This window comes from Chrysochloris asiatica, unplaced genomic scaffold (assembly GCF_000296735.1).
Source record: "Chrysochloris asiatica unplaced genomic scaffold, ChrAsi1.0 scaffold00273, whole genome shotgun sequence".
Taxonomy (NCBI): domain Eukaryota; kingdom Metazoa; phylum Chordata; class Mammalia; order Afrosoricida; family Chrysochloridae; genus Chrysochloris; species Chrysochloris asiatica.
In genome coordinates this window covers 579,619-592,800 of record NW_006408791.1, presented here as the reverse complement: position 1 = coordinate 592,800, position 13,182 = coordinate 579,619, and the positions used below count along the sequence as shown (strand labels likewise).

At 48.5% G+C, this 13,182-nt stretch overlaps 1 protein-coding gene across 1 annotated transcript in view; it reads left to right on the top strand.

The window, feature by feature from the left end:
* ZNF423 (zinc finger protein 423) overlaps positions 1-13,182 on the top strand; it is a 311,738-nt gene that overhangs the window by 265,003 nt on the left and 33,553 nt on the right. The window contains exons 4-5 of the mRNA XM_006874383.1: positions 3,211-3,342; positions 5,061-5,176. Of these exons, the coding sequence (XP_006874445.1) occupies positions 3,211-3,342; positions 5,061-5,176 (248 nt within the window). The remainder of the gene's footprint in view (positions 1-3,210; positions 3,343-5,060; positions 5,177-13,182) is intronic.

The following is a 13,182-nucleotide window of genomic DNA, read 5'->3' as shown; positions in this document are numbered from 1 at the left end:
ACTCCCCAGATCTATGGGCTTCCCTCTAGGCTGCCTGATTTTTCACCCCACTTCTACTTTTAGCTCCTTTACACTCCCTGTCTCCTTTTCATTTTGGAGTCACTTGGGGTGGGGCTCTTGATCTCATTATCCTGGAACCTCACGTTGACACTAGTTTGGGGCTGTGATTGGCTTTGGTGGCAGCCGTTTAGGTTCTGCTGCTGCCTGGCTGTGCACGTATTTATGAGCGTGGGCACGGGGCGTGGAATCGGGTGACCAGCTGATGAATTACTTGGCACTCGGAGAAGGGAAAGTGATTGTCAGACATGATTTCTCTGATTTATAAGTTGTAGGAGCCTTCTTTGTCCTCTGGTCGTTTGTATGTCGGATGGGCACATCTCCATTCTCAGCCCAGTGGTTGAGTGGGTATCTCTCCTCCGAGGGTGTTTCCCAAGACCCTTTTGTGGGTTAACACCAGGCTGGAAAGCTTTGGAGCTTGTAGAAGGCAGCCTTGTCTGTGTCACGGCCCAGCTGCTGGGATCAAAAATACTCACACGTTGTGCTGAGATGAGTCCATTTGGAGCCAGGACTGCTGTGTGCAAGGCGGGCAGCAGTGTGCTCAGGCAGGATCAGGGCAGGCTACCTGGAGGTGGTGTGCAGGTGGTATGCATACACACAAGTGGGGATGGTTTTATAGCCTGCTCAGAGCACCACCCTGACTGACATTCCTGAACCTGCTTCTGATAAATGCACTTTTGCCAGCAAACAGGGTAGGTGCTGAGGCTCAAACATAAAGGACATGGCTCAAACTGTTATAACTCACCTACTAACCTAAAGGTTGGTGTTTTTAATCTTACCCAGCAACTCTGCGGTAGAAAGACCTGGTGGTCTACCCCCTTAAAGATGACCCTAAGAAAACCCGATGAAGCATGTGGGGTTGCTGTGAGTTGGAATCAATTCTGTGGCACCTAGCAACAACAATGGTAACATATCTGTCATAAGTTATTGTGACATTATCTCCTGTTCGTTTCCACAGCTCTCTGCCTCATTAACGTCCACAGTACCCACACTTGGCTAGGAAGCAGTGTCGAATGTAACGGTGGTGTCCTGTTCACTTTGTCACTCATTGAACCCACCATAGGTGGTGTGTGTGCATGAGGGGTCTCTCTGGGGCAGTCCCCACACTGTAGGCCATCTCTAATTATGATCAGAGGCTCCCCAAGGGAAGTAGAGGGCATGCGTGGGCCTGCAAGGAGTACGCGGAGCCCGCCCCGTGTCCCAAACCTTGTCAATAAATCCCTTTTCCAGGAGTATAAATGGAAGCTCTGCTTCAGTCTCTGTCGGGTGCATGTGGCCTAGTTGCCAGGGCTCCAGGGGCGTGACAAACACCCGGTAGATTCCAGCCAGTGGGCTATGTGGGGCAGGCCCACCTGCGCACACACGTGTGTGCACCATTTCAGTGTGATGCCCCGGGGCATGGAGATGGCAGGGCCAAGGGAGTGCCTGCTGTCCCTGCCAGCCCCTGCCAGGGCCTGGGGACCCAGGGACTCATGAGGAGCCTCAGCCCATCTGTGTTCATGACTTGCCACCGGCAGGGCCCCTCTGCTGCCTAATTCTTGCCTTTGAGGGTGAATCGGAGCACCTGGTGCCTTTTGTGAGACTGGTTTCCTGGGGGAACTGAGGGGAAGCCCGTGTCCTTGACTGCCCCAGATAATGTAGGCTTGACTGGCCAAAAACACTAATTGAGCACTTGCTGTTTGCCAGGGTCTGTTCAAAATCCTTTTTGCATCTGTTAACACATTGAATTCTCGCATCGGCTAATAGAGAAAGACTGTTACTGAATGTTTTAGAAACAAGGAAACTGAGGCACAAAGAGGTTACGTCGCTTGTCCAGGATCACACAGAATCTTTGTCCCAGGCGATGTGGCAGTCGAGCCAGGCCATTCCCTCCACCCACACTGACCACGAGGCCGCATGGTTACAGGTCCAGTATAGCCAATCCTCCATGCCCTTGAGCTAGGGACACAGGCTGTCCTTGTATTTAGGGTCCTCCAGCAAGGGTAGGGTCAGGATTTGAACCCATAACTTGATTCCAGTGAGAGCACCACCCCTAGCTCTATGCTGCCTTGCATGGGTATGACACGGGCCTTCAAATGTTCCCTGGTGCCTTTGAAGTTTTGGGGTCAGAATGCCCAAGTGGGAAGATGAAACATTGTTTTGATCTGGAAACAAGAGAGGGACACTTTGTCCATTGTCCATAATCCACTGGGCAGGCCATCTTTTTAAAAAAGGAAAGTGCATGTTGCTGCCTTGCTTAGCTACCTTCGAGTGGCTGCCCGTCACACACAGAATAAACTCCTAAAGTGCTCCCGTGGCTAGCAAGACCCTGCCTGGGTACCACTGGTACTTCCCCAACCATGCCTCTTCCTTAGGTCCACCTTCTGGACTGTAGTCACGTGGGCCCTGGCGATTCCTCTAGCTGGTCTTATGTGAGTCCACCCTCCTCCCAGCACGCTTCATCACCCCCTGACCTAGTATTAGGTGTGGACCAGTTTTCTTTATTATGTAGCATCCTACCACTAGAATGTGGATAAGGACATTATCTGCTTAATTCCCAGCAGAATCCCCAGCTCAAAGTGCCAACATGTGTTGTTGTTAGCTGCCATTGAGTCACCCCCATGCACCCCATGCACAATGGAACCAAATGCTGCCAGTCTGGCACTATCCTGTGCTCAGTTACAGATCATACCATTGGGATCCGTAGGATTTTCATTGACTTAATTTGGAAGTTGATCATCAGGCCTTTCTTCCTCATTCATCTCAGTATGAATCTCAGCTGATACCTTTCGGCACACAAAAGCCACCACTGACTGACAAGTGGGGCTGCACTTGAGGGGCCTTGACCAAGAATCACACCTCGCGTCTTGCCATGGAGAGTGAGGGTCCTGCTACTGAGTCACAGATGCCCTCTAAGTTAGAGCTAAAGTCCTGGACCCACGCCACAGTGACATGGACTGAGATCCATCTTGTTGAGAGCTCTTTAACACAGTTATATACCTTTTGGTGGGAGAAATCATAGCAAATCCTGCCTTCCAGAGTCAGAGCTTTAAGTCTTCAGTGGCTATGGGGATCCAGGGGATGCTGGCACTGGGGTAACCCTGGGGACCTCATGGGCTCCTATTGGAGGTTGTGGGGTACAGAGTCATTAACCAATCATGGGTTCTGTTACAGAGGAAGGCATCAACCACGAGTGTAAGCTGTGCAACCAGACGTTCGACTCCCCAGCCAAACTCCTCTGCCACCTCATCGAGCACAGCTTCGAGGGCATGGGGGGCACCTTCAAATGCCCTGTGTGCTTCACAGGTAAGGTGCCCAGGCCTGAACCCAGCAGAGGTGGGTGAAGGGAGAGGGACAGGGCCCAGGCACACCCCATCGGGATCAGCAGACCCATGGCCTCTCACCACCATGCAGAGCTGGCTCCATGTCAGTGCTCCCTGGCCCTCCTCTCTCTGTACAATACAGCTGGCCATGCTTCTCTGGTCTGGCCTCAGCCTCTCTATGTTTACTTCGTGAAGCTCTGTCCAGCCCCTGCAAATGCCTCCTGGTCCTCTCCTAACTCCTAGCCTGGACACAGTTGCCCAGCTCCCTGTCTCCACACCGCATCCCAGTTTATTCCAGGCAGAAGGGGGCAAGACCTGCTGGCCAGCTCCCTATTCCCTACCCCGAGACTGGCTGACCGCCCAGGCAAGTGACTGTCCTGGCCCGAGGCAAGTCTCAGGGGTCTGCGGCCCCCTCCTGTCACCCAGATGGCAGTCGGTGTGCTCGGGGAGTCTGGCCTTCCCATGCTTCCCTGACATCTGCTGTCTGCCGAGGCAGGAAGCCCACCCTGGGGAGTAGTACTCACCTCCCAGGCACACAGCTGCTTCGGGCTGGGCTGTCTCCTGCCTGAGCCCAGGACCTGGATGGCTGTACTCCTGCCACGATGAAGCCAGGGCAGGAGAGGGAGCGTCTGGGACTCCCAAGAGTCCTGGAACCCCCTGGTGCCTCTTCCCCACCCGTCTGTTAGCATCAAATCCTGTGTGGGTGTAGGGGCTGGCACTAAGGAGTCCCAGCTGCCAGATCTGCCAATCCAGGACACTGGGCCCTTCATGGGGTCTGTGGACGCGGACAGCAACTTCAACAATCAAAATAGGAATCTGTGTCCTGAGCACCTTCAGGTAGCGGACACTGCACTAAGCTTCTTTAACTCAAGTCTCAGAACCTTACATGAGTATTTAACACTCTTGGTGCCTCAGTTTTCCTTTCTGTAAAGTGGGTTAGCCACAATGCCTGCCTTACAGACCTTTGCTGAATTCAAGGAGCTCCCAAGTGGAAAGTATCTGGAAAGTGATGATGGTGATCATGATATTGGCAGCTAGTCCCTGGGTGCCCGTGTAAATGGTTAATGCACTCAACTGCCAATCGAATGATTGGCAGTTCAAGTTCACCCAGAGGCACCTCAGAAGTAAAGCCTAGTGATCATTTTCCAAAGAAGCAGCCCTTAAAAGCCCTGTGGAGCTCAGTTTTGCTCTGACACACCTGGGGTAGCCATGAGTCAGGATTGATTTAATATTCATTAGGTTAATTATGTGCCAGACCATCTTTTAAATACTTTTACAAGTATTAACCCACTTGATCCTCCCAGCCACCTAATATGACTTGATAGCATAGTGAGTTAAGCATTGGTCTGCTGACTGCAAAGTCAGAGGTTCAAACCCACCAGAGCTGTTCCACAGAAGAAAGATGGCATGCACCTAGTGAGGGCTCATTTTAATGATTCCATTTTCAGATGACGAAACGGAAGCACAGAAAGTTTAAGCTACTTATCCAAGGTTGCACAGCCACTAAGTGGCAGACTCCAGAGCCCCTCTAGTAGTTGCTAGGAGTGCTCTTAGTTGCTCCCTGTTTGCTGACTGAGCCCCTACTTATCAGCTATCTTGGAAGGGTTGGGCCCTGATGACCATGTCCAGGCTGTGTCTGGCAATGTGGGGAGGGCTGGGCAGCCAGAGTGTGGGCCCTAACGACTGTGTCCCCATGTCCAGTCTTTGTCCAGGCCAACAAGTTGCAGCAGCATATCTTTGCTGTGCACGGGCAAGAAGACAAGATCTACGACTGCTCACAGTGCCCACAGAAGTTCTTCTTTCAGACTGAGCTGCAGGTGAGTGTCCTGTTTGTTGGGTTCCCCCATTACATCCAGAATGTTCGAGATTAAGCCTGGATAGGAATCTTTGGCTGGGCACCAGCACTGTTTGGGATAGCAGCAACGAGTGAGACTTGTGCTTGTGGTTTGAGCCTGTGGCTGGCCCTCTTGACTGGCGTGGGATGTCATCTCAAGAAACGCAGACCATGGTAGGCTGGTCCCTGCAGTGGGAGTCAGAACAGGAGGCCTCTGTTTGAGGTGCTTATGTGATGGGTCCTTGTCCCTCCAAGGGATTTGGTTCCCCACCTCTGCTGCATGATGGCACTCACCTGAGGTTGGTTTTGTGGCAGGTAGCCTCTGTGGCTTGTGGCTGGGTCCTGGGATTATGTGGGGCCAGAAGCTGGGTCTGAGGCCTCCAGCTTTGCCAGGAAAGCCATTCAAGCAAGGGCTATGGATGTCTGGTTGGCACCTAACCACAGGTGCACAGGAAGGGCACAGGAAACCTGCAATCATTCCCCTGGACTTCCCCAGGAGGTCCCTTCTCACCTGTTACTGGTTTTCTGAGGGCCAGGAGCTGTCTCCAGGGGTTCCTGCCTTCTCACCTGCTGAATTTGGCAAGAAATTCTTGTAGCATGCACAGAAAAATCACATGTAAGTTGTACATGGAGAGTAGCATCACACCCACAAAGGGAACTTCTATATACATAGTGTCTACCACGCTTATGTACACACAAAAAGATCATTGGTAGATGAACACAACATACGCACAGAATAACAACACACACAGAATGAAATATCAAACCGAAACAAAGTACCCCAGAAACATATCCACAGAAATACTGCACATCGTCTTAAATGTGACCCAAAGTGGTCTGTGGGTGTCGTGAATGGTCTGTGGTATGTAGCATAGTAAACTGGAGGAAGGCCAGTACTCATGGCTCCCAGAGAGAAAATCTTGGTACCTTCAACATAGGGTCACACAGGGACTGCACGTGGGACAGTCAACAACAAACTGCAAGTGAGCTGATGTATGATAAACTCTAGGTCAGTATAAAGGATTTTAGTGCATGGAGTTCTGGTGTGGTGCTGTAGGATAAAGCACTAGACTGCAAAGTTGGTTTGAACCTCAAGGTCAGCAGTTCAAACCCACCAGCCTCCTCGGAAACCTTATACAGGTTCACTATGAGTTGGAACTGACTAGACAGCATTTAACAACAGCAACAACACCAGTGCATACAAACAGGAAGAGGGGAGGGCTGGAGTAACTGGTGCTAGGTACTGGGTTGCTCTATAGCAGTAGGTTTCCTTTCTGGGAAATCATCGGAGGCATGACTGGGTGGGATAGTTAGAGACCACAGCTGTTGATAACTGAGTGGATTCTTGGTGACCCTTTGGGACAGAGCAGAATTGCCCCCATAGTGTCTCCAGGGCTGTAAATCTTCAAGAAAGCACATGGTCTTTCTCCTGCAGAGCAGCTGGTGTGTTTGAACCATCAGCCTTTAGGATAGCAGCTCCTTATGAAAGGGCAACAAGAAGGAATTAATGTACACCACAAATTGGCCTTATTTATACAGATATATACAAGTATACAAGGAGCTCTGGTAGCGTAGTGGTTACGAATTGGGCTGCGAACCGCAAGGTCAGTAGTTTGAAACTACCAGCGGTTCTGCGGGAGAAAGTTGAGGCTTTCTGCTCCCGTAAAGATTTACAGCCTCAGAAACTCTGTACAGGGTTGCTGTGGGTCGGAACCGACTCCACGGCACACAGCCACCACCATACAAGTATACAGCTGTTGTTGTGGTTAGTGCTGTCAAGTCAGCTCTGACTCATAGCAACCCTGAATGAGTTTCTAAGGAGCAGCTGGTGAGTTTCAACCTTGCAGTCCTATGCATCTACCCACAGCACCACACCAGGACTTATATAGATAGATACACTGAAATGTACTGAGAACATCACTGCCACCAATTAGGGTATGGGTTTGGTTTTACTGCTGTAACAAGCCTCCTCTAGATCACTGCATCTCAAATCAATGAAGATTTAGTTATTCTCAATCACCTGGGCTAATGGAAGGTCACCATGGCAGAAGGACAAGAGCTGGGGTGGATGGTGTACCAACTCTTACAACTTCCATGTGGAATGCCACACCTCTCCTATTCTCATGTTTTATTGGACAAAGCAAGTCATGTGGTTGTGCCTGATTTAAAATAAAGTAGTCCCACCCAGTAGTGGTCCAGTACCTGGAAAGAGAGGAGAGCTGATATCTGTCAATACCCTAATGCCTACCACACCCCCAGAAGCACACCCACCCCTCATCCGGATTACCTGACTCATGGTGGTGAACTGAGAGACTTTCGGTGGCCTTTTGCCTTGGTTCTTTGAAAAAAACAGCTTGAGAGATTTTCCCCCCTAAGCCCTAAGGAGTTACCTTTGCCCAAGTTATCTCCCTCAGAGGATTTGTTAATCTTAGTAAGCCGAAAACAACTTAGCTTGATACTTTTTGTCTGGTGCTAGACTGCAATCTGTCGTAGGATTGGTATGTACATTGCAAGAATTGGTCCATTTTTTTATTATTATTTTTTTTAAATGCCATTAAGTCAGTTCCTACCCATAGTGACCCTGTTTAGGGTTTCAAAGGAGACGCTGGTGAGCTTGAACCGCCAACCTTGCAGTTCAAACGGCTTTGCAGTCTGGCGCATTAACCCACAGCACCACACCAGGACTCCAGGGATTGGTCATTACAGTATGGAAATTAGTGAATATAGACTATGCAAATCAAGTATCTATAGCGTACTATACAGATGAAATGTCTGTGACCTATTGATTGGTCAGTTTGTGCCCTCTGCCTACACTGAAGGAGCCCTGCCATGAAATTGACAAGGAGTTGTGTATATAAGCAGCCAGCCCCACAGAGGTTTTTCAGGAAGAAAGAAGCAGAAAGAGATGCAACAGGAATAAGCAGACAGAAGAAAGGAAGAGAAAGAAGTGAGAGAGAAAAGAGGCAAGAAACCTTCTGAAAGAGCTGTAACATGGGTCAATGACTGCAACACTGAAGCTAGAAGGAAGCCCATAAGGGGCCTAGTGGCAGAACCAGTGGCAATAGAGGTGGCAGGGCAAAGAGGAACTTGTTTTGAAGGAACTGAGAGGAGACCTGTGTGGCAGAGAAGGGCCTACTTGTTTGTGTAGCTGAGAGGCACAGAGAGAGCTGTCCTACACTCAAGAGATTTTGCCTACAAGCTGCCTGATTCTGATCTCAGGCTGTACGTTGCTGCTTTTTTAATAAAGCACTTAACTGTGAGTCTGGTCTGTGAGTTCTGTGTGGTCACTGGAGTGGATTATCAACTCAAAAGAGAAGAGTTCTGTGGGAGGGATGGCAGGTATCAGAATTGGTAAAAAGTTTGGAGAAAGGAAGTATGTCTGACCTCCATCTCATGGGAATTAGCTTTGGGCTGATTCTGGTTACTATCCCTCTGAAGTTAGACAGGTTCCGATGCTATTTCTCCCATATTATGCTCACCAGTTCCCCACCCTGCCTCTAAGTATCTTGAGACTAAGGCAGCCAGGCAGAGTCGTGATGCCACCTGACACCTTGGTTCAGGGGCACGGCCTGTCGTGTGTGGTAGGGTAGACCCCCACCTCACGGTGCTGCACAGCTAGTGGTACCCATTGCCTAGAGGAGGTTCTGAGGGTGGGTCCACCACAGACAGTCAAGGCTTTGCCACCACATAGGCCCTTATGCCAGGGGTGGGTCTCTGACCATGAAGGGCACCCAGTGGTTCCCTGGAAAGCCTGTTTCTTTTCACCCTTTGGACAGCTGCTCCAGGTTCCTGAGTCCTTATGTTTATGAACTGCTCACACTACCCTCACCCCTTGTCACTCTGTGGGATGGAGTTATGGATCCAAGCCTACTTCTCTTTCCACAAGGGCACTGCTGAGCATATAAGAGGAACAACCACCTGTCCCCTCACTGGACCAAAGTATCAAGTATCAGGTGCCTGATCTGCAGGCCATGCAAATAGCTTCCTCACTCCACACTGCCTGTGCCCCTTCCCCTTTCCAGGTGCAGTCCCTGGGCCTACCTTACCTGCTTGGCAGACTCTTAAGTCATCTGACAAAGGAGGCTTCTTACAGCCCAACTCTGCAGGCTTCCTGTAAACACATTGAACAAAACAAAACAAAAACTTCTGCTGATCCCATGTGTGTATGCTCCAGACGGTTTTCGTGGGATGATTTTTTCAGAAGTAGATCACCAGGCCTGTATTCTAAGGCACTTCTGGATGGACTCACACCACTAACCTTTTGATTAGCAGCCATGTGCCACCCAGGAACTTCTATTTAAACTTATTAGTACATAACCCCAAACTCACTGCCACTGAGTTGATTCCAACTCATAGCAATTCTATATAGGGCTTCCAAGATGGTGTAAATCTTTATGGGGCGTAACGCCTCTTCGTTCTCCTCAGAGTCAGCAGGTGAGTTTGAACTACTGATCTTGCAGTTAGCAGCCCAATGCCTAATCCACAGTGCCACCAGAGCTCCTTATTAGCACATATAAGCTATGATCTACTTAAACTTTGAGCTTTCTCAGTCCTTATCTCATCTCCCTACATTGTCCTGGAGACCAAGAGAAAGATGAGATTGGTGTGAAGATGTTTCCCCCAGAGTTTCCTGATGCTGCCTTTCCAGCTTCATGGGCACCAGTGTGCAGTAATTCTTCCTTATTCATTCAGAGGTATTGGAAGCTGGGCAGTGGAGGTCCCCTTGGTTCTACCCACCCAGGGCTGCACACAGATGGTATCCAAGCCCGGAATGGGTGTGCAAGCTAGTCATTTCCTGAGTAACCCCATTAACCTTTAAGTCAGATCCTCAAATACCAAGAACCTCACTAAATTATAGCCTTAACGAGCCCCTATTTTCTGCAATTAATGATTTTAATTACAGACCATTTAAATGTGGAAGTGTTGTAGCAACGCAAAATCTATGCAAATAACGGTTTTCATTAAGTAACGTGAATAGCAATTTTCCTGATTTTTTGAGAGAAGGGATTTTTAAGCATTGAAGTTTTCATAGTCATTATGCTGGGGAACCTGCTTGAGTAGAAAGGGCATGTGTGATGATATGTGGGGGTTCAGGCAGGACCCAGACAAACTTTCTGCCCTTGTTGACACCTTCACTCTATGTCTAAGGTCACAGGACTCAGGAAAGCTAGGGTTTGCAGGCACAAGTGCTTTTGAGCTGAGAGGCACTGGAGAATTGCTCCAACTCTGAGTCTGGGGCTTCCTGCTCTGTAGAGGTAGGAGGTAGGATAGGGCACTCTTAAGAGCGGCCTGAATGTGAAGGGGAACTAGGCATGTGTAGTGTGGGCCTACTAGGTGCAGGCACTGCTCTAGGGACTGAAAAGACAAATGATGAACAAGACAGAGAAGCACCCTTGGGATCTGTATTCTAGAGGTGCTGGTGGACATTCTCCCCTAGTGGCTTTGGAAACGAAGACCACCAGAGGACAGTGTGTGATGGGGTGAGGTGAGCACTCCTTGGTGTGGTTAAGGAGGGTCCTCTCGGAGAGGCTTGCATAATTAAGGGGCCACTTGTCGAGAGTAGGTGGCAGACATTGTGATTGAAAAGACCCTTCTGCTGGCATGAGTTAGGACTATTGCTGGGAGGCCAGGCCCAGAAACAGCTGAAGCACCGTGGTGCAGGGAGGCAGGTGGCACCTGGGCCTGGCAACATTGGTAGGATAGAGAAGGAGTTTGAATTGTATTCCCATCGTGATGCAAAACCAAGGAGGGGAAATGTACTGTCTGATTTACACCCTGACTCAAAATGTAAGAAGTATCATCTTTGAGGGAATGAATAGAAAATCTCAGACTGGAAGAAAATATTTGCAAATCACCTATCCGATAAAGGACTCATAACCAGAAGATTTAAAGAAATCTTAATACAAAATGAGAAAGAAAGGAAAAAAAAAAAAAAAAGACTAAAAAATGAGCAAAGGCTTTGAACACACCTCACCAAAGAAGATACATAGATGTTTAACATCATTAATCCTTAAATACAAACGAAAATCACATCATTTTAACACTGCCCACGGAAACCCTGTACAGGGTCGCTATGGGTCGGAACCGACTCGACGGCACTTAACAACAACAACAACAACCCATCAGAATGACTAAATCAAAAACAACTTACTGTAGCAAGTATAGTGAAGATGGGGAGCAACTGTACCAATCACACATTGCTGGTGGAAATGCAAAGAGGAAGGTGACACATAAAGATAAAATGTGTCAATTGCTTATCAAGTGAAACATAAATGTAAGATACAACCCAACATATAAAATACCATCCTAAGTGTTATCCAAGAGCCATGAAAATTATGCTCAGAATTATGTTCTACACAAGCAATTGCAGCAGCCTCATTTGGAATGGCCCAAACCTAGAATCCCCTAAATGCCCCTCCTCCTGTGAATGAATAGGACTGTGACACAGCCATACGTTGGTGTCCAACTCAGCAATGAAAAAGAATTACTGATTTATACTAGAGTGTGTATGAATCTCAGATGCCAGGAACAAGAAGCCAGAGTCAAAAGCCTCTATTGTGTATGAATTTATTTACGTGCATTCTGGAAGAAGGCAATAACATATGAATTAAAAACAGACAAATATTTGCCCGGGGTACAGGTGGGGGAAGAATAAGAGGGGAGAATAAATGAGGTTTGTCCTGCCCCCACCAAGTACCCTACCCTGAGAACTAGCATCTACCATACCCTGAGAACTCAGAGAATCCAGCCTGGACAAAGAGCTGCGTTCTGACCTTGGAGCTTCCAGGGACCTTCTGGGTCTGTTAAACAGGAGCAAACATAGATAGATTTGCAGTAGAAATGGAGAACCATTGTCTTAAAGCATCTTGTGCTCTGTTGGGTAGAGGAGCGTTGTAATGTGCTTTGGCCCTGGCTATTATAAGACAGACAGAGGAATATGGGTTTTGGTCTGTGATAATCAAGGCCCAGCCATCATCCTCTCAAACAAGAAAAAGAATGGACTATAGGGACTTTATAGGGCTTTGAGGTCTGCAGAGGCCTTGTGTCCAGCAATCAAGTGTCATTTAAGCCTGGGCAACAACACTGCTATTTTTTCTGAGACTACCTGACCCTATCTTGTGCCTCTTTATGCCTTGTTTTGTTCTCTCTGTGCAGCCAGAATTTCTGCACTGATCTATACAAGGTGGAAGGAGGTCCACCCTGCCATGACTCCCATCAGTTTTGCTGAGACAAACACTGGGTCTTTTCAACAGAGGGGATTTAACATGGGGATTGGCAGCCAGAAGGAATATCTATCTAGGTAACCCAGAGGTAATACAAGGGACTTTGAAAAGTCTATGATAAAAATGGAATTAAAAGATAATTGCTATGGTAATTGCAAATAGCAAGCTTCCCTTAGACTATGGATTCAGCTTCCTAGAAAAGGGGATCTGGTGGGTTGAGCAGGGGTCAGCTGTTCCCCTCTGCTCCAGTGAGCTATGGCCAGAGAGTACAGTCACACAGTACAAACCATCAGAAGATGTGCCTAGACTGGGGAGACCTTGTAAATGTCAACTACGTGCCAAAGCCATTCAGAGGTAGAGCAAGCTGCCTCTGTGTCAGGAGTCACCTGTCGGCAGAGGTGTGCAACCAGTACTTGTATGAAACACTAGCAGTGGGGAGGCAGTAGAGCACAGGTTTTGTATGAATGGCTTTGTATTTGAATCCTGAAACTATTTACCAGCTGTGAGCCTTAGTTGCTTTGTCTGGAAAGGGATGGTATTAATAGTTCCTACCTCAAAGTTGTGGTGCTGTAAGATAAAGCACTGGATTGCAAGGTCAGTTTTGAACTACAGGCTTGGCAATTCAAACTTACTAGCCGCTCCTTGGAAGTCATTTGCAGGGTCGCTATGAATCAGAACTGACTCAGTTGTACCAGGCATGTGGAAAGGGCTTAATAAATGCTACCTATTATTATAACTGGTAGCGTAGTGGTTACGAATCGGGCTG